Source organism: Rhineura floridana, chromosome 11 (genome assembly GCF_030035675.1).
Source record: "Rhineura floridana isolate rRhiFlo1 chromosome 11, rRhiFlo1.hap2, whole genome shotgun sequence".
NCBI classification, from domain to species: Eukaryota; Metazoa; Chordata; class Lepidosauria; order Squamata; family Rhineuridae; genus Rhineura; species Rhineura floridana.
The window spans coordinates 16,721,917-16,748,045 of NC_084490.1; the positions used below are offsets into that span (position 1 = coordinate 16,721,917).

Sequence of the window (26,129 nt, forward strand, 5' to 3'; positions counted from 1 at the left end):
CTTCCTGTTCTCCCAGTGGCCAACCAGATACCCACAGGTTGCCCACAAGCAGGACCTGAGCGCAAGAACAGGTTTTCCAGCAACTGGTATTCAGAAGAACACTGCAGGACACCTTGGCCAGAACTGAGAAGAGGACATTGTCATTGGCGCATACTAGTTCTCGGGGCCTGCAGCTATGCCAGGCAAGCATATTTAAGATGCCAATGCTGTGCCTCTGGTGTATCTCAAGGGACTTTGATACGGCCCAAGAATGGCTGCCATCATTGTCAACATCATCTCACATCATGAATGTACACATTGATAATAGCGTAGAAAGAAGAGGAAACATTTCATTTGTTTTAGTGGTATGGGACTGATAAGAGTATGAGTATATCTCTTTTTGCCCTCTTCTGTGGTTCAAAACCACACTTTCCATGTACTTCCCTCTGCTACTTCTGACTCAGCTTCCCCTTCGAGCTCCTGCTCCCCATCCTTCTGTTTTGCAAGGTCATTGCTTGCTTCACCTGCCAGCTGCTTCAGACAGTCCCATTGCTTAAACAATCACTTCTTCCTAAGGGTGTGGTGACACCAGTCCTCCTCATCACCACCCAGCCTCCCCAAGACTTCTGCATGGCCAGTACTCGACCAAGGATGGACTCTCTGTCAGTCCTCATCTATTTCTGTGCCACCAGTAAGTGCCTGTTTATTATTATTGGGGAAAGTAGGAGAGCCCAAGCTAGAACAGAGGTGTTGGAGTAAGGCCAGCTGAGCCGCTTATTAATAGAAGTTCAGAGCATTGGAGCAGAGCAGAAGAGTTTTGGAGATTCAGCATAACAAGTCTCTCACCCTTGCAAGAGAATGTATTGTGATGGACATGGGGTTTTTTTGCTGCAGAATTGGATCTGCTAATGCTAGCTTTGCCAGCTGGTATAGCACAGTGGGGAGGAGAGCCTGGCTGGGAGTTCAGAGTATGTGAGTCCAGAGTCTGAGAGTTCAAATCCCCACTCGTGTCTCCTGGGCATCAAGGGACAGCTAAAGATCACCCCCACAGTGAGTGGCTCAGGGATTACGTGCCCTGCCACCTGGGCAGCCATGGGCAAGCTGCATAGTCCCAAGGAGCCCAGTTGCCCCCCAGCTGGCAGTTGTGGACAAGGAAGGGGCTGGCTTGTGCAACTGTGGCAAGCTGAGCAGGTCCTAGCCAGCTGGTGAGGACTAGCCTTGGAGGAAGGCCGTGGTAAACCCCCTCTGAATACCGCTTACTGTGAAATCCCTATTCATAGGGTAGCCATAAGTCAGGATCGACCTGAAGGCAGTCCATTTCCATTTCCATTTTCCAATGCTAGCTTTAGCCAGCAGACTAATCAAAGAGTAGGTTGATTACTCCTTGGGGGCTACTTGCTCCTGTGGTTGCTCTTAGTGTGTTACTGTTCCAGGGGATAAAAAAGAAAACATGAACGGGGGCTTCCCTTCTAGTTCTTGCATTGTGGTAGCGTTTATGTATGAAAGTGTTGAGTGTTCTTATATTTCCTTCAGTTATATCATGCAAGGTAACATGGGGAAGGGTTGCAGCTGGGTGGCAGAGCCTCTGCCTTGCATGCAGACGATCCCAGGTTCAATCCTCAGCATCTCCAGGTAGGGCTGGGAGAGGCTCCCTGTCCAAAACCCTGGAGGGCTACTGCCAGTCAGTGTAGACAGTACTGAGCTAGATGGGCCAATGGTCTGACTGGGTATAAGGCAGCTTCATATATGATCCATAAGCATACAGAACTGCAAACAGTTGGCTAAAATGCAGATAATTAATCAGTTAAAAATTATTTAATAGCCTGACGACTCTAAAGTTCTTGTGCCAAACCTCTCTGGTACCTAGAGATACACTAACTGCATTCACACAACCATATCTGTTGCTATTAGCCTGTGGCGAGGAAAGCAGGCTTCTTCCACCGGCCCTCAACCTGCTGGCAAATGTATGTCTGTAAATTCCATTTACTTGACTGGGAAGGGAACCATACAAAATTCAGGGCCCCAATTATGTTGTGAGATCCTAGCAATAGGGGAGTAATTCTGTCTGGTTCACATTTTAATGTGGACATATCTAAATTAGCAATGTATGTGCCATTTGAAGAAGGGTCACAGTTGCAAAAGAAACCAGCTCAGAAAATGCACACGTAAAAAGCACAGCCTAGAAGGAAAGTGACAGGACTGCAAGAACTGAACAGATGAAAACAGCATGGAGCCCGTTTCTGAGATAGAGGCTGGTTGCTGGACAAGTGAGATGTGTTTGTGTCAATAGTTGGGCTTACTGGTCAAAGCTCCATTTAGGGATGGAGACAGCTGTCAATTTCACCTCTCTCAGTTTCTCATTTTTCCTGTTTTAAATTCAGTTCTCTACATTTCTACAGCAATTTGTGCATGTGTTTAAAAATCCTCATGAAAATTCATCAGTATTTTAATGTGAATTTAAATACATTTTTGTATGCCGTTTTGACTAATGTACACATTTTTGCAAGCAATTTCCCCTGATATAATGCACTTGTGTACATTATTTTCACTAATATATTTATTTTTATGCCCACTTCCCTGTAATATATGCATTTTTGTAAATGCTGGTTGGAGAAGTGCATTGCAAAATTCAGAGAACTGCACATTTCAAAGGACAGTTGCACTTTGGTTTGTGTATTGTTTTGGGAAGCATGAATGTGAAAGTTTCCCATTAAAATGCAAACAAAATCAAATTTCTTCCCAACCCTTAGCTCCATTCCCTAGGTCCACCAATATACCAAAGCCCTACCTAAGAGGCAATTGAAGATGATGGAACAGATCTAGAAAATTGAAATGGAACTAGAAAATCTGTTTCCTCAAAGAGTAATTGGATCTGGTTGGCAATCACTCTCTTGAGTTATTAAGATCTTCTGGGTTAAGGGAAGGCTTCTAAGAACATCAGAAAAGCCGTGCTGAATCAGGCCAGCATCCTGTTATCATAGTGGCAGCCTAGATGCTTATGGGAAGCCTGCAAGCAGGACCCGAGCGCCACAGCACTCTCCCCTCCTGCAGTTTCCAGGAACTGGTTATCAGAAGCATGCTCCTCTGGCACAGGAGGAAGAGCATAGCCATCATGGCTAGTAGTCAGTGATAGTGTTAATTTCCATATACTGTATTTATCTAAGCCTCTTTGCAAGCCATCCAAGTTGATGGCCATCACTGCCTCTTATGAGAGTGAATCCCATAGTTCAACTATGCACTGCATAAAGAAATACTTCCTTTTGCCTGTCTTGACTCTTCCAATATTCCGCTTCGTTGAATGTCCATGAGTTCTAGTGAGAGAGGGAGAAAAATCTTTCTCTGACTACTGTCTCCATGCCATGCATAATTCTGTAGGCATCTATCATCTGGCTTCTTACCCACCTTTTCTCTAAACTAAAAAGCCCCAAATGCTGCAACCTTCCCTTCTTCAGAAATGGTCTTACTACCATCTTCTTCAGGCAACCTGGGTTCACTTCTTCTTGAAGAGAAGCATTAATTACCTCCTTGGCCTATCAGATTTTATAAGCCAAGGAGGGCAAAGGTCCGAGACATAAGCAATTGTGAGAACCTGGCCAAGTACTTTGTCCACATCCTCAAGCTGCAGCAACTGAAACTCATCCAGCAAGAAAGCACGCCAGACACCTCTCCAGGACCATCAGTATCAATGATGGAATCCAAATCCTGGTAGATGGAAGTGATTTTAACCTCCAAATGCTTGAGGAAGCTAGACCTGTTGAACTTCTGCCCATCATTGATCTGTTAAAAGCACAGAAGCCCTAATCAGAAAAAAATTGTGACATCCCTATGAGGTTTATATCATAATTACTAGAAATGGATGAATGTGAAAGAGAACATTGCACAGCAATGTGAGGGTGTTGCAAAAAGAAAAAAGATGCTGAAAGCATATTTATCCAGAAATGCAATTCAAGAAGTAACTGTATGATCATCTCCGCACATGCTAGCTGGTCTTGGAGACCTGTCTATTTGTTTGCACTGGGTCACACCATAAACCCACACAGCTAGTATTTGCAAACCCTGTCTTCATGCCATTTCCTCAGAGCATGGGCCCTCCTGTGAAATAAATAGAGAAGAAAGATCCTTGGCAGTGGGAGAAGGTGGAGCAATTGGAAGGGGAAGTGACTAAGTTGCACGGTTCCGGCCAAAGCAGAGTCTGAAGTCAGGAAGCCTGCCGCCTATAGAAGAAAAAGTCTGCTCATTTTAACTTATAAGTTTATGTCTGCTGTTGTATCCATCCAGTTTCCAGTAATTGTGATATAGCCCTCATAGGGGAGCTACCCTTTTCTCTGATTAGGGCCTCAGTGTTTTTCACAGATTACTGATGCGCAGAAGTTCAACAGGTTGAGTGTCTCCTTCCCTGCATTTGTCCTGTGCTGGGAGAAAGGAACACCTGTTGAACTGGCCATTGCCTGTGATGCAGTATCAAAGGCACAGCATCTCCCTCAGAATCAGGAAAAATGTGACAGCCTCAAGCCAACTTTGCTCCAGCTATCGGAGTAAAAGTGGGTCTGTTGTACTAGGGATGGGCAGGGCAAATATGTCAGTTTTGGTTTATCTCAGTTACTCATTTTTCCAATCTTAAGTGCAATTCTCCACATCTCTTTGCATTTTAAAAAAAGACTCCTCATTAAAATTCATCAGCATTTTAGTTCAAATTTCTCCTAATATACGTATTCTGTATGCAATTTTGCGTAATATGCACATTTTGCAAAGCAATTTCCCCTAATATAATGCATTTTTGCATGTTCCCCCCCCACACACACTAATATGTGCATTTCTATGCACACCTTAGACTAGCCTCTGCATTTTTGTACACTTTACTTGGCTGAAGAACTAGATTTCAAAATTTGGAGAGGTGTGAATTTTAAAAGATAGCTGTGTTTCAGTTTGCACTTTCTTTTGGAAAGTGAGAATTTGGTAAGTTTGCCTTTAAATGTGAACTGAATCCAATTTCTCCCCATCTCTATGTTGAACGAATACTGGCTGTTCTATTCACCAGTGTTGCCATAATGATGGCATTGAAAGGTACTGAAGTAGGCTTGGGGAAGGGCTCTGTAAGTTTGGCTGTTTCTGAAGAAGGGCCCCTAAAAGATTTATTGAACAGTAGAGCTGCCTGCTCCCTCACCCTCACCCTCACCCTCACCCTCACCCTCACCCAGAGCTTGGAAAAGTTACTTTTTTGAACTACAGCTCCCATCAGCCTAATCCAGTGGCCATGTTGCCTAGGGCTGATGGGAGTTGTAGTTCAAAAAAGTAACTTTTCCAAGCTCTGCCCTCACCCTCACCCTCACCCTCACCCTCACCCGCTGGCTGAACCTCCTTACAATGCTTTTCTTTTCAGTTTGCCTCTTACTCATATATTCATGTGGGTATGTATTTTTTCCGCATCTTCTTTTGTCTCCTTTTTCCGCATCTTCTTTTGTCTCCTTTGTCATACTCCATTCACTGGCTTCTGCCACCTTATTAGATCCAGTTTAAGCAACTCCTTTTCAATTTGAAATCCTTTCACTCTTTGACACACACCCTTTATTTTTTATTTGGCGTCTCCCCTTGGCTATGAGGTTACTTCCTCTATTTTCATCCTTCCTCTCTTTTTTTTGCTGCCCTTTTTCTCTAGAACTCTCTTTCTGTTGGAAGCTGGCGAAAATGTAGTCGTGTAAGACACAGAGGGAGGTAGCAACAATATACAGCAGTCTATGTGCAAGAATACTTTACTTGTGCGTTCAGCATACAGCAAACAGCATACTGGTTACAGAATACAGAATACAGGATACATGGCGGCGGCAGCAGCAGTCCCTGGCGGCAGCAGCAGTCCCCGACAGCATACAGTCTCGATATACATAGCTCACTGTTAACTCCATCCAACTTTCCCCCCCACACTCAACACATTCCCTCCTGCTTGCTTTATAGGGCCTTGGGCTCATTAGTGGTTACAGCTGCCTGATAGCAGTAACCTGAGTCTTGTTATCTCCCTGGCTCTGCCTAAGAGTAGCTTAACCCTTTCCTACCTTGTTTGTGAGGGCAACTGCTGGCTCTATGATAGCCAACATTCCCCACTTGGCATCACAAACATAACAATCCATATTTTTGCAGGGTGTGGTTACTATGCTATACATAATACATGATATATTTTTATAACATGGGGTACATTTTCACATACATTAATATATAGGTTTACATATCTATATATTCAGGTTCAAGTACATTAGGTTTCATCATATTCTAAGTGGTCAATCCAATCCCTTCCCCCATCCAACATTATGAACCAATTCCTATAGTCTCGTTCTGTCCAGTCATCTTTTCTGGTGTTTCCTTTGTTACAGGGGTAGGTACTATTTTCTGTGTTGCTGCTTGCCTTTTTCTTTTGTCTACACTTGGTAATGTCTGCTTTGGTTTTGGGTTTTATCTTTTCTTCACTCTCTGTTATAATAGACACTGTAAATCTTTCTGGTGGTTGTCCAAAATTGGACCTTTGTGACCGGCGTGGTCCAGTTTCTTGCTCTGAGCTTTCTGAATCTTCACTGCTCTGTTCTGCTCTTCCTACTGTGCTGCTTGTCGGCTCTTTATCATCAGCCGAGTCAGCCTCTGCACTTTCTTGCTCTGAGCTTTCTGGCTCCTTACTGCTCTGTTCTGCTCTAGCTACTGTGCTGCTTGTCGGCTCTTCATCATCAGCCGAGTCAGCCTCTGCACATTCCTGTTTCATTCCAGCAGGTTTACTTTCTTGTCCTGCTTCACTGAGCACTTGAGGTTTTACTGCGCTTTCTTGTGAAGCCGTGCTTTCTAAATATACCATGTCAAAGTGCTGTTTCTTCCCATGCTTTATCATTTGCTTTAACACTCCTACTGACAATAACTCTTTCATCATTTGCATAAACACTCCTACTGACAATAACTCTTTCATCATTTGCATAAACACTCCTACTGAGAATAACTCTTTGTTTGCCAGGCACCCATATTCTATACGAACCGCATTCATAGCCTATGATGTTTCCCTGTAATGCTCTTGCAGCTAATTCACCTTTCCTTTGCGCTTTAGGTATATTAGCCCAACAGGTGGTTCCAAAAGTTCGAATGTGGTTTAGCTTTGGCTTACATTTATACAACATTTCATATGGGCTGCAATTTACTGCCTTTGCATAGAGCCTATTTTGAACATAATTTGCATACATAAGGCTTTCAGCTCAGAACACTGAGGGTAATACAGAGTCTTTAAGCATAGCACGTGACATGTCCTGCAGGTATTGATTTCGGCGTTCCGCCAAGCCGTTCTGAGAGGGTGAAAAGGGGGCTGTCAGGGAATGTTTTATCCCTTGTTCTTTAAAGAAGTTTTGCAGCCCTTGAGATAAGAATTCACCTCCTCGGTCTGAGTATAGCTGTGCTATCTTTTTACCAAACTTGTTTTCAACCCATTTAATGAAATATTTAATTTGCGCAGCAGCTTCTGCTTTGTTTTTCAATAAATATACAAAACCATATCTTGTATAAGCGTCAACCAGTATTAAATAAAACCTGGCTCCGCCTTTTGATTTCCAGAACGGACCGGCTAAATCCATGTGGAGTAACTCAAACTCCCTTGACACTTTTATGTTACTTGTTTTCTCTACAGGCGCTGCAACAGATTTATGTTCTTTACATACATGGCAGTCTACATAATGGTTACAGCTTTTGTAGGTTACGTCTAAGCTGTGCTTGGGTGTTGCTTGTAAGGTTGCGTAGCATGCATGCCCCAGTCTTTTATGGTACATGTGAATGCATCCATTATGGGGTGGCTTGTTGCTTATAACATTAGCAGTTCTCTCTGGGGTTTTAGCAATTACATACAGGGAATTTCTTATAGTGCCTTTAGCAACAATATTCCCATATTTCCTTATTTCACAAATCCCTTTAGAAAAGTTTACATCATAGCCCATGTTGTTTAACCTTATAACAGATAATATATTTGAGTCAAGCTGAGGCACGAATAGAACGTTTGTTAACAACGTATTTAGACATGGCATATACAACGTGCCCCTCCCTTTTACCTCTATAGTTTTCCCATCTGCCAAGGTGATGCTTTCACTTGCAGGATTTAACGTTTGAAAGAGAGTCTTTCGTGTTGCAATACAATGGCTTGCTCCAGAGTCTATCGCCCATAACGTTTCTTCTTCAGCTTGATTGGAGTCCTTTCCTGCTCTTACTACACGCACTTGGTTGAGTTCCTTCGGCTGTTTGTTCTTCTTCCGGGTGCAATCTTTACGTAGATGTTGATTTGAGCCGCATGTGTAGCATAGTCTCACAGCAGGCACTTTCCCTCTTGCTTCTTTTGGCTATGGATAGCTGGTGTCTTGCTTCTGGTTCTTTTCTTCTCTCCTTTCCCATTCTTCAAGAAGTTTTCCTTTTACATACTCTAGAGTAAGAGTAGTCTCATCAATAGTCTCTAATGCGCAGACCAACGAATTCCAGGAGTCATTCAGTGTTGACAATAATAAGTACACCTGTTGCTGGGGAGAGTAAATAACGTCCCTCTCCTGCAGCTCCGAAAACAGGCTACTTAAGGTATGTAAATGTTCATGCATTGAAACCCCTTTCTCGAGACGCAATTGAAACAGCCTTCTAGCAATTCTTATCTTGCTCCCTGCTGTTTTCTTAACATGAACGTCCTTGAGGGTTTCCCAAACATTTTTCGCAGTTTGTTGATTTCTTACGTGGAGCAGCTGGCTGTCCTGTAGTCCTAAGATAACGCAGGCTTTGGCTTTCTCGTCCATACAAAGCCATTCAGCGGAGGGTGGAGCTGTGGGAGGAAGACTTTCTATAACACACCACACTCCTTCTCTGCATAGGTAAATCTCCATTTGGACCTTCCAGGTGGCATAATTGGAGTCGTTGAGCCTCTCCAGGGGCAACAAAGATACATATGACAACATCATTGCTTCTTACTGCCTTCGTTCTAGCACACTGCACTTGCTTACACTTTCACCTCTGAGCATGCACAGACTACAGTGTGAGCTCTGGGCCCATAACCCTTTGTTGGAAGCTGGCAAAAATGTAGTTGTGTAAGACACAGAGGGAGGTAGCAACAATATACAGCAGTCTATGTGCAAGAATACTTTACTTGTGCATTCAGCATACAGCAAACAGCATACTGGTTACAGAATACAGGATACACGGCAGCAGCAGCAGTCCCCGACAGCATACAGTCTTGATATACGTAGCTCACTGTTAACTCCATCCAACCGCCCCCGCCCCCGCCCCCGCCCCCCCCCCAACACATTCCCTCCTGCTTGCTTTATAGGGCCTTGGGCTCATTAGTGGTTACAGCTGCCTGATAGCAGTAACCTGAGTCTTGTTATCTCCCTGGCTCTGCCCAAGAGTAGCTTAACCCTTTCCTACCTTGTTTGTGAGGGCAACTGCTGGCTCTATGATAGCCAACACTTTCAGCCTGACCTCTGCACTTCCCCATCCTTGCAACCCTGCAGACAACAAGCATGCCACCTCTCCTGAGCTTTCAGCCTTTCACCTCTGCCCCTTCAGTCACATCCACGCCACACATTGGCTTACAACAGTCATAGTCTCTGGCTCACAGGCTCCCCCACCCCATTTTAGCAGGAGTGTTGCCCCTTCTCCACTATGCCACCTCACCACCCCTTCTCTTGCCTGGCAATATGCCTTGTCTGGCTGCTGTAGGCAACAACTCAAAGGCCAGGAAGTGAGGAAGGAACTGCTCCTAGCAGAATTCCCATCCAGGGTCTCAGAGAGGAGACCTCGGCTGCCTTTGTCTTCTGGTGGTAGCAGATCACACCCAGCCGCCCAGAATGCAAGGCACCTCCCTGCAAGTGTCTCATGATTAGGGATGGGCAAGAATTTCGATTCAGTTCGCATTTCAAGCCACACCTATCAAATCTGCACTTTCCGAAACAATATGAGAATCGAAACACAGCCATCCTTTGAAATTCACACATATTCGAATTTTGAAATGCAGTTCCCCAATCAAACAATGTTTACGAAAATGCATTTATTAGGGGGAACTGTGCATTAAAAAAAAGAATATATGAGTGAAAATAGCATGCAAAAATGCATTATATGACAAGAAATTGCTTGCAAAAATGTGTACATTAAGCAAAGCTGCTTACAAAAATGTGTGTATTAGAAGAAATTTGTATTAAAATGCTGGAGAATTTTCATGAGGATTTCTTTTAAAAATTGCTGCAGAAATATGGAGAACTGAATTTAAGACTGGAAAAATGAGAAGTGGAGAGAACTGAAATTGACAGATCTTTCCATCCCTACTCATGATGACCCTCAACTGTGGGTCACCTGGCCCACAGTTTGACAATCCAGAACAGGGGCAGCTAATATGGTGCCCTCCAGATCTTGTTGAACTCTCGCCATCTTGACTACTGACTAGTGATGGGGGAGAAATTCAGTTCACATTTAAAGCGAAATTTATCAATTTTTCACTTTCTGAAACAATATGAGAACTGAAGCACAGCCATTCTTCAAAATTCACCCTTATCCAAATTTTGTGACGCAGTTCCCTAACCCAACAATGTTTACAAAAATGCATATATTATGGGAGAGTGTTCAGAAAAATAATATATTAGTGAAAAAAACATACAAAAATGCCTTCTATTAGGAGAAATTTCTTGCAAAAATGAGTACATTAATCAAAACTGCATACATTTCTGTATGTGCTAGGAGATAAGTCACAATATAATGCTGAAGAATTTTCATGAGGATTAAAAAACCTACCAATTTCTGCAGACATGTGGATAACGGAATTTAAGATTGGAAAAATGAGAAATTGGGAGAAGTGAAATTGACAGACCCTTCCTTCCCTACTATTGACCATACTGGCTGGTTGCCAGACTACGTTGACCTTTTTTGGGGAGGTCTGTTCCCACTTGCTGTATAAAAAACTGAAGAAATTCTTTGATCATCCCCTGTAGTGGTGAAGGTGTGCCATGGATTCAGTCTGGATACCGAACAGCCAATCACCTTCCAGGAAACAGCAGCGGGCTTTGGGCAGAGTGTAGTGCAGTTCGGAAGCGGAACAAATGGAGGGTATGCAACGACTGTCCCACTGGATCCTTGGGGAGCAATCTGTCCCATCATCCTGGCCCCAAATACCATCACCACCAGGGGCAGCAGAGGAGACACCCCTGAATTCTCTACGTGTGTTCTCATTCCCACAGGGTGTTGGTTGGTGCCCCACTCCAGAAGGGGGAGGTGAACGAAATGGGTAAGCTCTACAAATGCCAGCCAGTGCCAAGCAAATCAGGCCGTTGCCAGGAGGTCCTTTTGCAAAGTAAGTACTTAACTGGGTGGTGGCTGTTTTTCTGTTGGAGTTGCGACAGAGGAAAAGAATTGGGAACCAAGACTTGTGGCTTTCCTCTAGGGCACACATCCAATGTCTGTCCTCAGTGATTCTGCAGCCACACTGTCCATTGGGCAAGAACAGGAATTGGTCCTGAGAATCATGTTGAATCAGAAAAGGCCAAACTTGAACAATACATTCAATGTGTGATCACATTTCTATATCTGTCACATTTTAAAAAATAAAACAGCAGCCATTGAGGTCTTGATCCAGATCAGGACTATGATGCGTGGGTGATCAACCCTTTGTTCCTCTGCTGTTGTTCCAACAATAATCTCCATTCCCAGCTACTATTTGGCCCAGAAGCTGTTATAGGGCACAGCCACACCATACCCTTAAAGCACATGACTTTCCCCAGAGAATCCGGAAACTGTAGTTTCCTCTTATAGAGCTACAGTTTATCCTTCACAAACTACAGTTCCCAGGATTCTTTGGGGGATCAGGGCAGGAATATGGAGCAGAAGTCCAGCATCCCATTCAGTAGTATGAGCAGGGCCCATAGACGCAGTGAGGCTACTACATTTTTAAGTAGGTCAAGTAATACATCTAGTGCTTGCCATCTGGAGATTCCTCTGTAAACCTATTAAATTTAGAGTCTAAAATTACCCAACAGCACTACTGGGCACCTTAAACTCAGAAAGTACAACTTTGGGGAATGATTTTTGTTGGGACAATGGCACTATAGGAAAAAGTTAAAACCCTTCCTCCACACACTGCAGTCTCTATCTGGACTGAGGTTCCCCACAGCTTCTGTTTGAAAGAAAGAAAAAAGAAATGTGATGGTGCATTAGTGTATCATCTAGTCTGACCATAGCTTAAAGTCAGGATATTAGGAGAAGTCAGAATTCCTTGGATGTATACCTTTCAACCAGAGCTTGGAAAAGTTACTTTTTTGAACTACAACGCCCATCAGCCCAATCCAGTGGCCATGCTGGCTGGGGCTGATGGGAGTTGTAGTTCAAAAAAGTAACTTTTCCAAGCTCTGCTTTCAACAGCCCAGTTGTCCAGAGACAGTGGCTGCTTTCACACATGGGGCTGATTGTGTTAGTTTAACGGATTAAAAAGGTAGCGCTCCTGTTCTGATTTCTAAAATCCCTTTCACGCTGCAGTACCTGTTGCATTAAGGAAGAACAGGTTTTTTCAGCCAGTATACCAGCATTTCGCGCAATTGTCTTTTACACGGCTTGTTTTTGTCCCTTACTCATTATACACATACGCACTGTTCCCCACTGTGTAGGAGGTCTGAAACCTCGTCCTATCACCATGCAAGCCCTCTCCATTTAGGACCTGACTTTTAAAATAATTTTAGTTGTATAAACACAGGTGTGTGTGGGAAATGCTACTGCTATCTGCACCGATGCTGGAATATTTGTACAATTTTCATTAGGCAAAAAACCCACTCGACTAAAGGGCAGGAACGCACTGCATGCTGGGATGCTTGTCATGTGAGCAGCTGCAGCTAGCGAAAAACTCCCATGATCTTCTGGGTTCCCAGCCTTGCTAATGGATTATTTCTGGTATCATTTATCACGGAAATTTGCACTAAACTTGCACTACATTCCACTAGAATTCTAGAGCTAGCTTGTACGTCGTGTGAAAGAACAAATATAATGCTCAAATTACCAGGCAAGAAATCATCAGAATAACAGAATAAAGTGCGGTGTGAAAGCAGCCAGTGTCTGTTTGGCAGTACCTCTCCCTGATAAAGCAACATCCCTGGTTTTATCCCTCTTTTGTGTGCTGGGGTATGTTTTAAAGATGTATTCATGATAGTGTACAAGCAAGAGGAATTATGATGTTCAGGAACACATTCTAGACAGGCAAAAGCACTTGGGGAGGGCACAGAGCAGGGCCAGTGAGAGGTGTGGCTGAGGAGGGGGCTTGGCCTGGGGAGAGTCCTGAGGGCCAGACAGAGAGGCTTGAAGGGCCACATTTGCCATTTCAGAACATTGCTGCTGAGCTGCTTTTGATTGGCAAGAGCATTTCCACAGCAGCTGAAAGATATTGAGAGTCAGTCAGCAACTGGAGAGAAGGGCTGTTAGAGGGTGCGAGGCTAGTCAATGAGGGAAGATAAGTCAGAGCAGATGCAAGGAGAAAGAGAATTTAGAAAAAAGCTTTCCAGTTGTTTATAGGCTCAGGATTTACAGTTGGCTGTGAATATGTCATGGGTTAACAGGATAACATCTCTTGGAGCCTTTTTTTTTTCCAAATTATTGACAGGTTTCTTTCACAACAATTGCTCTGCCTTTTCCAGGAGTCTGAAGTGTCATTTCCACTTAGATCCTCGCTCTGCCAGGGCAGAGAATAAAGATTATTGAAATAATATAAGCCAAACCCTTTGAAGACAAGCCAGGCCAAGCCAATGCATATTTACTCAGAAGTCAATCCCACACTACTCGATGGGGCTTACTCCCAAGTAGTCAAGTCAATCATTTATTTGTTTAAGACCCAAAAAATGTGTGTAGAATTGCAGCCTAAGACTCCATATAAATGCTCTATAAATGACAATAAATGGTGATAGAAATGCTATAATGATCATTATGCTCTATTAATATTAATTTTAGCCATCACCATAGTGTATATTTCCTTTCAGGACCCACTGATGCTGTGAACATGTCTCTTGGTATGTCTCTCTCTGCACACAATTCCCAGTTGCTGGTAAGCAGCAATGCCCTGAACTGGCTTTTTTTCTTTCTGTCTGAGATGCTAATTCTCAGTTCTGCACCATCCTATTTGTTGGTATATCATGGAATTACAAAGTGAATACCAGTTGCTGGGAATCACAAATGGGGAGAGTTGCTTTCCCGCTCATATCCTGTTTGCAGTCTTTCCATAGGCATCCAGTTGGCCACTGTGAGAACAGGATGCTGGACTGGGTAGGCCTTTGGTCCGATCCAGCAGGGCTCCTCTTATGTTCTTATGCCCTTAAAGTGAGTAATAATGGAACCCATTCCGTTATTCCACAGCCCTGCATCTAATCTTTCCTTAAGATCCCTTAAGGATTCCTTAATTCCCTGAGGAAGTTAAAAAAAAAATCAAATTAGCCCTGCTGTTTCTATGGCAACCCTGATGACCTGTGGAAAGGAAGGTGGCAACAGGGTGATACAGCTTTGGCTATAGTGGTGGTGAAATGCTGGTGCAAGGAAACATCATGAGCACACTACTACCTCAGATAACGGGGTTTGGAATTGCCCTGTGGAGGTCTTGCTGCCTGCCCTGTGGTACAGCCCCTCCCCCCCAAATGACCCTCACCAAGCCAGGGTTAGGTTCAGCCCGGGGCTCAACCCCCAGGACCTTATTTAATGTCAGAGTTTAGTTTAAGAAGAAAGTGTCTTTGAGCATGTGCAGAATGCCTTTTTATCCTAGCTGAGTAATCAGTCACCCTCTCCACACATCTGAGCACTACTGTACATGTTTTTCAAGTTAAATAAGTGTGTGGCAACAGTACAGGTTTGAAACCCATAACTTTTAAAAAAGAAAGAATAAGCTACTGCTAACCATCCCCTGTGTGTGATTACTGCTGACCACTCTCCTTCGGTTCCACAGGTGTGTGGTCCCACAGTTCATCAGACCTGTGGGGAAAACATATACCTCAAGGGCTACTGCTTTCACCTGGACCAAAATCTGAGGGAGACACAACGCTTTCCTGAGAAGCTGCCTGGTGAGACCCAGATACAAGGAAGGAATGAGCACATACCAAAGTCAGAAACCACCTGTGGGGTGACAGGACAGGGACCAGAGATACTGAGGTCAAACAACACACTGGCCTAAATGTCTACAGCAGGGTTTCCCAGACTTCTGAATTCACTGACTCCTTGATGAGCGTATAAAGCTGACAATGACCCCAGTTCAAATTCTTAGGAATGTAAATGAAATAAAGTCAAGGAATATCAATAAAAAATTAATGTTTATTAATCAGCAATCATAAAATGTAAAAAATAAAGAATGCTCTTGTATTGTAAAGGTAAAGGTGCGAGTCATTTCCGACTCTTAGGGTGACGCCTTGCAACATTTACTAGCCAGACCGTATATATGGGGTGGGTTTGCCAGTTCCTTCCCCGGCCTTTCTTTACCCCCCAGCATACGCTGGGTACTCATTGTACTTGTATTGTGGAATCAAGAGGTTCCTCATTGGCAAGGCAGGTGCACTAAGTGCCCATATCTTTTATTTCTGAGGCTCATCATTCCTAATTAATTTTTTTTTTGCACTATACTTCTTAAACCTCTTTTCCACCCCTAGGCCCTTTTCAAGTCCCTTCCAATTCCTAGGTCTTTATTCAACCCCTGCACAGGCCCATGGACCCCAGGGGGTCAACACTGACCACTTTAGAAAACCTTGGTCTAGAGACTGGGGGAGGAAACAGAGATGGGAAGCAGGATATACAGGTCTATTCTCTGTGTGATTGTTGGGAGGAAGATATCAGATGTAGTAGCAATGTGCCTATGTAAATGCCTGCAACCTATGTTCTGACAGTGCTCTTCTGCTTTTAGCATGTACAAATTCAGCTGGATATGTTTTTTTCCCAAGCATGGAGGTGCAGTGATGGAGAGGTTTCTCCTGTTGAATTTATGTCTGTTGCAGTATCTCTTAAAGCACAGAAAACCTTTGTGGCAAAAAGGTGGCAACCCAAGACAGTCTGGATGTTTTCTTTCAGAGGCATAATGACTAAGGGAAGGCACTGGATTCATTCACCCTTTGGTCAGAGTTTCATTTTTTAAAAGGTTCTTATAGGCTAACCAGCTTGGAAATAGTAGCTGGTCTTCTCACCAGTAGTGCCCATGTAGCCTCAACGTATGATGTGGTAAAGTGGAAGAATTAGCACACACTGATTCTTCATTCATGCAAACTAGGGAGCAAATACCAGGAAATCTATTATCATGTTTTGATTATTTTAACGTATAATCAGCCACAGGGATAGGACCTGTGGCCCTCCAGATGTTGTTGGACTGCAGCTTCCATCATCCCTTTTTTTTTTTTCAATAATTTTTATTCAGATTTTCATAAAACATACAAGACAAAATCATAAAACATTCAAAGACAAAAAACAAAATCAAAAATAGTTAAACAAAAAGAAAAAAAGAAAAAAAAATAAATAAAAAATAAAGAGTAAAATATTGACTTCCCATTTGTCAAAGATCAAATCAGTTATAAGTCTATAATATATAACAATCCTGTCTCTTAAGTCATATTATAAAATCACTTTCCTCCAGTAGTTATCTTACTTAATCATCAAATCTCATAAACATTACTTTATTCTTTCCACAAAAAGTCAAAGAGAGGTTTCAATTCTTTAAGAAATATATCTATCAATTTTTTTTTCCAGATAAGCATATCGATTAATCCATCTCATTACTAATTATGATAATCTTATTGTCATAACCATAGTCAAAATAAACATTTCAATTAATCCATCACATCAGAATCTGTTAGGTTCAATAATTTCAGTAGCCATTGTTCTATTATCTCTATTAGTTCCATTTTCCATCTTCCATCTTCAGTAGTCTTGTTAAGTCCAGTAATTTCAATATCCAATCTTCCATTATCAGTATTCCATAATAATCTTGCTGTCAAAGCCATAGTCATATAGTAAGAGTCTGATGGGGATTACCTCTATCCCAAATATTTTCTTGCCATCCATTCTGAATAGGTTGCTGAAATACTGCTGTAAAATCATATCTCTGTTCTTTTTTTCAAAATACACTGGGTCATCTCTTAAAAGTTTTTCCATTGTCACATGGCTGCAGTTAATTCCATAGATTTTCTCTATATTGGGCTCCATCACATCATTCCAGTCCAGAAGATTATCCATGCCATTGATAACTTTATCTCTAGAATCTTCATTCATTTCTTCAGAGATAACATTGAGTTCCAAACAATAGATTTTATTTCTAAAGTCCATAGACTCCAAATCTTGTTCCTGTTCCACGTTGGTTCCAATCTCCGGGATCTCCTCTCTCACAGGGACCCCTATTCCAGTCTCCAGGGTCACCTCTCTCACAGGGACCCCTGTTCCAATCTCCGGGATCTCCTCTCTCACAGGGACCCCTTCCAGGGTCACCTCTCTCACAGGGACCCTTATATCTTTAATCTCCTGCTTCATTTTACTCAAATCAATTTTCATTATCTCAATCTCATCCATTATTCTCTGAAACATAGTTATTTCCAGATTTTCAGCCACTTTCTTAATTGCCATTTTAAAAGAAAAATATAGGAAAACCACTTCTTATTTCAGCAACAATTGGGTTAATACTCCAAACTTGGTGACATCACAGTATAAACAGAGCAGACAGCCTTATCTCTCCAATAGTTAAGTAAACAAAATGCAGTTCCCAGGATCGAAACAATTAATGGCAATCGTCAAGAAACAGATTCGTCAAAATAAAATAGACCAAAAAGAGAGTAGTCTCAAAACAGTATAATATTTTTCAAAATAAAAATCTGGAATAGAAATCCCTCTTCTGTGTATATCTTTAGAATGCAAATCCAGGACAGCTTTTTGCAACAAAAACAGAGATAAGCTATTAATTAGTGCGTAGCAGAGAGAAGTTACGGCTCCCCAGTGAGATGTCAAAAACTGATCAATCTGGCAAATCTCTTTTAAACAGCAACAATTTAAGTCAAGTAAAAGAAAAATATAGAAAGAAGGGTGCTTGCCTGTTAGTGCGTTCTCTCTTAGAAGATAAGGTGAACGTTCGCTTTATCAGATAGAGCTTGCTGTTAAAAATCCGTCCCACCTTCGTCGGCTGGACCTCGTCCCATAAATTAATGAGATCTGGTCGTCCCAACAAAAATAGGCTTTGAGGTTAATCTCTTCGTTTCTCCCTACCCGGGAGAAGTTTAATCAGTCAAAAAAAAAGAAAAAACTGACTGATATATCTGAATAAGCTTCTTTTGAGGCAGGAGCCCGTCTCAAAAGCAGGCACAGGCTAAGTCACCCTTCCCGGAAGTCAGCTTCCATCATCCCTGATCGCTGCCATCATCCTATCAGATGTAGTAGCAATGTGCCTATGTAAATGCCTGCAACCTATGTTCTGACAGTGCTCTTCTGCTTTTAGCATGTACAAATTCAGCTGGATATGTTTTTTTCCCAAGCATGGAGGTGCAGTGATGGAGAGGTTTCTCCTGTTGAATTTATGTCTGTTGCAGTATCTCTTAAAGCACAGAAAACCTTTGTGGCAAAAAGGTGGCAACCCAAGACAGTCTGGATGTTTTCTTTCAGAGGCATAATGACTAAGGGAAGGCACTGGATTCATTCACCCTTTGGTCAGAGTTTCATTTTTTAAAAGGTTCTTATAGGCTAACCAGCTTGGAAATAGTAGCTGGTCTTCTCACCAGTAGTGCCCATGTAGCCTCAACGTATGATGTGGTAAAGTGGAAGAATTAGCACACACTGATTCTTCATTCATGCAAACTAGGGAGCAAATACCAGGAAATCTATTATCATGTTTTGATTATTTTAACGTATAATCAGCCACAGGGATAGGACCTGTGGCCCTCCAGATGTTGTTGGACTGCAGCTTCCATCATCCCTGATCGCTGTCCATGCTAGCTGGGGCTGATGGGAGTTGGAGTCTGGCAACATCTAGAAAGCCACAGACTCCCCAGCCCTGTGGGAAACAGAGCTGAACCAGCATTGTTGCATCACTGGGAAAGGGATGTTAGGACTTTCACTCCCCTAAACCACCCAGAAAAAGCTGCTATGTGCCCTGGGTGGGGGCAGAATACACAAGAATAGCAGCTTGAGAGTGTTAGTTGGGGAAATGGTGCAGGTGAAACAGAGTAACCTTCCTTCCTACCCCCTGTGTGAGATACGCTTAAAACAAAACAGGAGATCTGATCTAGAATCACCCAGTGCCACATCCGGTATGGTCCTAACATGAATCCCTCTGGTCTACCAAATGACCAGATAAAAGCATGCTCCTATGCCTGAAACAGCAACTTACTCTGCATGAATAAGCAGAGGGGGAAAGTGCCTGCCTGCCGATCAAGCTACTGTCACTATAATTACTGGTTGAAAAGTTGACAGCTCCTAGTTACTGAATGGAGGGAGACAATCCTCTACTCCTTTTGACACAAATCCGCCATATAATTCTCCTAAGGGAGCCTTGTTGATTTTCCCAGTATGTCATCCCAATAATCTGCGTATATACTCAGAAGAATAAGTTCACTGGGGCTTCCCTCCCCCATAAGCATGCATGCAATTTATTTATTTTTATTTATTTAGACTATTTCTATACCGCTTAATATATAAAAAGATCTCTAAGCGGTGTACAGAGAAATAAAACAAGTACGTATTATAAAAATGCACAATAAAACAGTAATACAAAAAATACATACACGATACAAATGATTAATAAATAAATACCAACACAAAGATATGCAAGCATGCATATCTTGCTGCGTTACGGCATAATCCTAACCATGTGTATTTGGAAAGAAGGACTATTGATTTCAATGAGTCAGGGACAGGAAAAAAATGTTGGCTGCCTCTTCCACTCATAAACATGCACTGAAAAGTTGAAAGAAGTCAGGGTGTTTTTCCCCACCTATTGCAATTGTATAGTGAGATAACGTGGTGTTAAGCGATCTCCTTGATTACTTGCCCCTAGCTCTCCCCCCCCTTTCAACTGGTGTTTCATCTCCTAGAATGTGCAAAACGGCTCACCGACATCGTTCTCCTGATAGATGGCTCGGGAAGCATTCGACGCCATCAGTTTTCGCAGATGAAGACATTTTTATCCGAGGTCATGAAGCGTTTCCAAAATACCGACACTCAGGTAACATTGGGGTAGTGAGGTCAGGCATGGGGTGAGATTATAATATCCTGAGAGAAATATTTGATTCCATCACTAAAGATCTGGCAGCACAATTATGATTCAGTTTCTTAAACAAGTGGCCCCTTAGGATTCTTTATGCAATATTTTTCCAAAATCCATTACAAAATATCTTTTTCCTGATTTCCACACACCACTTACCCATTTGATAGTGACCGCTCTCACTTTCTGCAACTTGCTTCTCCATGGCAAAGACAGTTATGTGGCTTATTGCTTGTGAAAAATCTGTGGTCTACCCCTCTTCCCCCATCTTTTTTTAAGACATGTGGGCAAGTGATCATCAGGGCAGAAGTAGTGGAGGGTAGTACGGATTAGGGCTTGTATAGGCTCCTTGATCCGATTCAGGACCCGATCCCACACTCTGCTATCAGAGCTTATTCTGAGTTATGGGTGCCAACAGTATGCTTAATGTGAAATGGGCCCTCAACCTTAGTTTATTCCACCCTACCCATTCCTTCACAGGTCCCAAATAGCTGCTCAGTCTGTCCCCCTAGGATATGATAATTCTATAGCCTAAATCTCCGGATGACCTCTTTCAGGAGATCCATGTCAATGTAAATTAAACAGCATGGGGGACAAGATGGGATCTTGCAGAACCCCATAAGTCACCTGCCAGATGGAAAAGCAGCAGTCCCCTCAACACCATTTTCCAGGTCCTGGCTTTCAACATTTAGGTTACAGAACCGCATCACAAGATTTGGAAGAATGCAAATTTCAAAGCAGAACTGCATTTCAGTTCCCATACTGTTATGGAAGATGTGAATTTAGATTCATATTAAAATGTGAACTCAACTGATTTTCTCCCTGATCCTGATCCCTAGAGGCTGAAAGTACACAGCTCATGACACAGGGCAGTGGTCAGCAGATCCTGACATAATTAAAGGTTCATTATGCAATTATATATAAATGAAATGTCTTATTTAAATTTAAAAACTGTAGCACCACAGAACCATTTTTTAAAACGACATTTTCATATATGAATTAAAATTACCTTACTTCTCTGTAATGCTCTCATCAGAAGCCAGTTCAAAAAAGTCTTGTTTCTCTTATCTGCTGTAGATACTGTAAATGGGGGGTGGGCAGTATTTTATTTTTTATGTAGAGGTTGTACTATGGTGTTGTAAACTGCCTTGCTATTTTCAATGAATGAAAGTCTAAATAAATAAATAAATATTCTCGAATATATTCAGGGTTGTGTTGAGTGGGGCAAATTCTTAGGTCTATCGCCTGGTTGTATTCTGTGAGTCAGCAGTTTAGCCAAAGAAGCACATCAATCAATTTCCTTTATTTGCATATAGCCATAGGCCATTGCATCATAAAAATAACAGAATAAAAACAATCAAACATGATTTGGCACAACGGGTTACAAGAAAATGTTTTAAAATCAGAAGACTTAAGACTTGAGTACGTCACCAATTTGGTTTCATAGGGAGTTTACGTATGCTGCTCTAAGCTTTTTAGCAGCGAAAGCAAAATTAGCCACTGCAATTGTGACCTGCTTGTTACTGTCCATTAATAACTCTATTATTTATTTATTATTTATTTTATTACATTTTTAGACTGCCCTATAGCAATAAGCTCCCAGGGCGGTGTACAGCATAATAAAACAGGTTAAAATACAAGTGGATGTAAATACAATACACAATAAAACATAATTAAAAATTTTAAATTCAAATTTTAAATTTTTAAAATGCCTGGGCGAAGAGGTAGGTCTTTACCTGGCGCCGAAAAGATAACAAAGAAGGCGCCAGGCGTATCTCATCAGGGAGGGCGTTCCATAGGTCAGGGGCCACCACTGAGAAGGCCCTAGCTCTAGTTATCGTTCTCCGTGCCTCCCTATGTGTTGGGACATGGAGAAGGGCCTTCGACGTCGAGCGCAGCGACCGGGTAGGTACATAGCGGGAGAGGCGTTCCGCCAGGTATTGCGGTCCGATGCCGTTAAGGGCTTTATAGGTAAGAACCAACACTTTGAATCTGGCCCGGAAACATATTGGTAGCCAGTGCAGCTGGGCCAGGACAGGTGTTATATGATCATTTTTTTTTGTCCCAGTAAGAACTCTGGCCGCAGCATTCTGCACCAGCTGAAGTTTCCGAACCGTCTTCAGAGGTAACCCTACATAGAGTGCATTACAGTAGTCCAATCTAGAGGTTACCAGAGCATGGATAACTGTGGCAAGGTTCTCCCTATCCAGATAGGGTCGTAGTTGGGCTACCAGCCGAAGCTGGTAGAACGCATTCCGTGCCACCGAGGCTACTTGAGCCTCCAGTGACAGGAGCGGATCTAATAAGACCCCCAAACTACGGACCTGCTCCTTTAGGGGGAGTGTAACCCCATCTAGGGCAGGTCGGACATCAACCATCTGGGCAGAGAGCCCCCCCACCAACAGCATCTCAGTCTTGTCAGGATTGAGTCAGTTTATTAGCTCTCATCCAGTCCATTATCGCGGCCAGGCAGTGGTTTAGTACATTAACAGCCTCACCTGAAGAAGATGAAAAGGAGAAGTAGAGCTGCGTATCATCAGCATATTGCTGGAAACGCACTCCAAATCTCCTAATGACCTCGCCCAGCGGCTTCATATAGATATTAAAGAGCATGGGGGACAGAACTGAACCCTGTGGGACCCCATATTGGAGTATCCAGGGACTCGAGTAATGCTCCCCAAGCACCAACTTCTGGAGACGATTCTCGAGGTAGGAGCACAGCCACCGCCAAGCAGTGCCTCCAACTCCTAAGTCCGCAAGACGTCCCAGAAGGATACCATGGTCAATGGTATCAAAAGCCGCTGAGAGATCAAGGAGAACCAACAGAGTTACACTCCCTCTGTCTTTCTCCCGACAGAGGTCATCATACAGGGCGACCAAGGCTGTTTCTGTACCAAACCCCGGCTGAAAGCCCGATTGACATGGATCCAGATAATCAGTTTCATCCAAGAGAGCCTGGAGCTGGTGAGCAACCACACGCTCTAAAACCCTGCCCAGGAACGGAACATTTGCTACCGGTCTATAGTTGTCAAGATTTTCAGGGTCCAAGGAGGGTTTCTTTAGGAGCGGTCTCACCACCGCCTGTTTCAGGCAGGGTGGTACCACTCCCTCTCGTAAAGAGGCATTGATCACCTCCTTGGCCCATCCGGCTGTTCCGTTCCTGCTAGCTTTTATTAGCCATGAGGGGCAAGGATCCAGAGCAGAAGTGGTCGCCCGCACCTGTCCAAGCACCTTGTCCACGTCCTCGAGCTGAACCAACTGAAATTCATCCAATAAAACAGGACAGGACTGTGCTCCGGACACCTCATTAGGCTCAACTGCTACAATATTGGAGTCAAGGTCCTGGCGGATGTTTGTGATCTTATCTTGGAAGTGTCTCGCAAACTCATTACAGTGGGCTATTGATGGTATTATTGCATTCTGAGGACCAGAGTGTAAAAGTCCCCGAACAACCTTATAAAGTTCCGGTGGGCGGAACTTGACTGAATGGAGGCAGCAAAGTACTGCTTCTTCGCTGCCCTCACCGCCTTCCTAATTTTGCATTGGGAGACCCCCTGGTGGAACTCAAACAAGAAGCGAAGAATTTTTCTCTGGGATGCTGATATAAGGGACATAAAAGCATATAACGGGCTAAATCTTCAGGGACTTTACAACCAAAAATACAGAGGCGTTCAGCGATCGGGGTGCCCTTATATCTGCCCTCTAGAATAGCTGAGGGCATGGTTTGAAACCGCAATTCTGTAAAGGCTCTGCGCAACTGAGCGCAGGTCAAACTGGTAAGATAAGCGGCCGGGGCGTGGTTAAGTTTAATTTGAGGGAACCAGAGGTAAAAGGAGGCTGCCACAATTGATGCTCTATCTTGATAGGCATCATGATTAAAGATCCAATTGAGTAACTCAGATGGATTAAAGTTTGAGAATTTGTCTAGGGTGAGGTCATAAGTTGCTAGTAATTCAGTAAATTTTGAGGCCCTAAAGAAGCACATACATCAGATCTGGGCATGGTATACCATCCTGAGAGCTTTTCTTTAAAAGTTGGTTTCTTTACATCCCTGTTGACAAGGCCTATGGAAATCTGAGAAGCCAAACAAAAATTAGGACCTCCAGTGGCCAGCTGGGCAGGTCTTTTGTGTCTTGAATAGCTTTATACACTTCCACATGACTATCCATTTAGAATGCAAATTGAGGCAACTTTGCTTAATAGGCATACTTTATATGGCTGCAGAGTTCAGTTCTTTTGCCACAGAATTTGGATTCCAGTTTGATTCAAGAAGGGGGTGTCAGATGAGAATTTACACAGCTTTGGTTGTAACTCTTTGATCGTAGCTCAAAAAGGAGCTAGATGGGTACAGTTTACATGCGTTATTTCCCTTATATCCAGATCCTTTCCTCAGTTTCTGCTCAGCTGCTGCATCTAACAGTTCGCTCTCACTCTCATTTTAGTTCGCTTTGTCCCAGTACTCGAACAAATATGAAGAGCACTTCAACTTTCTTCAGTTCAAAAATGCTGCAGATCCCAATAACCTTGTTATACCAGTAAAACAGCTGCATGGGGCAACTCACACAGCTACATATATACAGAAAGTGGTGTGAGTATCTCCTTTACATTTTTCTGTTTCCACACGAGATGCTGTGTGATTCCATTTTGTCTAAAATTACCATAGTTCATTCATTCACTTTTTAAGGAGAATCCATATGATGTAATTTCTAAATCACTGCATTCCAAATTATTTTCCTTACCTCTGGGGAGATCTTTTGTACAGAGATATTTGCATGTCTAATAATACCTAGAACAGATTTAGCTAGTGTTCTTTTTTCATATTTTCATGTTTTATTTGTAGTTAATACTTACTTGCCTTGCTGCTTAGACCATTTTCACTTCCCCCCCTTCTTTATTCAGCTTTGATTTGTGTGTCATGTTTTTAGAACTCAGTGAAGTATTTGGGAAAGAAGAAAAGAAAGTTTTGCCTGTTGCTTCACCTTCACATTTTTTCCAGGCATGAGCTCTTTGTCCCCAGAAAAGGATCCCGCCATGGTGCCTCGAAGATTCTTATTGTGATAACAGATGGGGAGAAATCTGGAGATCCCCTGGAGTACAGAGATGTGATCCCAGAAGCTGAGCAAGCTGGCATCATCCGCTTTGCCATTGGGGTGAGAAAGCTAGCAAGGAAATCCTCTAAACTTTACAAAGAAGTCAGAGTACAACTTTAAACATAAAGAAAAGATTAGAAGACTACAGTTACAAAAGCCAACGACTCCCGTTAACAGGGTGGTCATGACTATTTCAATGCTGTGAAAATCTCCATCTGTTTGTAGGGCTGGGGGAGAAATTTGATTCAGTTCACATTTAAAGCCAAATCTATCACATCTGTACTTTCCAAAACATATGAGAATCAAAACAACCATCCTTTGCAATTTGTACGTATCCAAATTTTGTGATGCAGTTCTCCAACCAACCAATGTTTACAAAGCTGTATATATTTGGAGAAAGTGTGCATAAAAATGACATTTCTTAATGAAATAAAAATGTTTTTAATTAAAAAACATACAAAAATGCATTTTATCAAGAGAAATTGAATGCAAAAATGTGTAAGTCAAAATGTATACAAAAATGAGGATTTAAAAAAATGTTACAGAAATGTGAAGAACTGAATTGAATACTGGGAAAATAAAAAACTGAGAGAATCAGAACTGACAGATCCTTCTATCCCTACCTGTTTGTTTTGGGAATCAACCTGGTGTTAAAAGCAGGGTGGGCCATTATCATCTGGCCCATTGGCAACCATAAATTGGAAGAGAGTGAATGGAGGGAAACATATTCTCTCTCTCTCTCTCTCTCTCTCTCTCCCCTCTCCCCTCTCCCCCCCCTCTCCCCTCTCTCTCTGGGATGCTACTACAGTAGAGGTTCTTCCAGGGTGGAAAAAACAGGGGTTGAAGAAAGT

General features: G+C 42.7%; 1 protein-coding gene across 2 annotated transcripts in view; it reads left to right on the plus strand.

The window, feature by feature from the left end:
• Window positions 1–507: 507 nt before the first annotated feature.
• The window catches only part of ITGAX (integrin subunit alpha X), a 49,020-nt gene continuing 23,398 nt past the window's right edge, over window positions 508–26,129 (plus strand). Inside the window, exons 1-8 of one of the 2 annotated variants that reach the window (XM_061588319.1) lie at window positions 508–670; window positions 10,944–11,058; window positions 11,190–11,302; window positions 13,965–14,029; window positions 14,918–15,032; window positions 20,019–20,149; window positions 24,631–24,776; window positions 25,185–25,338. In XM_061588319.1, coding sequence (XP_061444303.1) covers window positions 610–670; window positions 10,944–11,058; window positions 11,190–11,302; window positions 13,965–14,029; window positions 14,918–15,032; window positions 20,019–20,149; window positions 24,631–24,776; window positions 25,185–25,338 — 900 coding nt within the window. In that variant the 5' untranslated portion in view covers window positions 508–609. The remainder of the gene's footprint in view (window positions 671–10,943; window positions 11,059–11,189; window positions 11,303–13,964; window positions 14,030–14,917; window positions 15,033–20,018; window positions 20,150–24,630; window positions 24,777–25,184; window positions 25,339–26,129) is intronic. The other variant, XM_061588320.1, reaches the window with a different exon arrangement.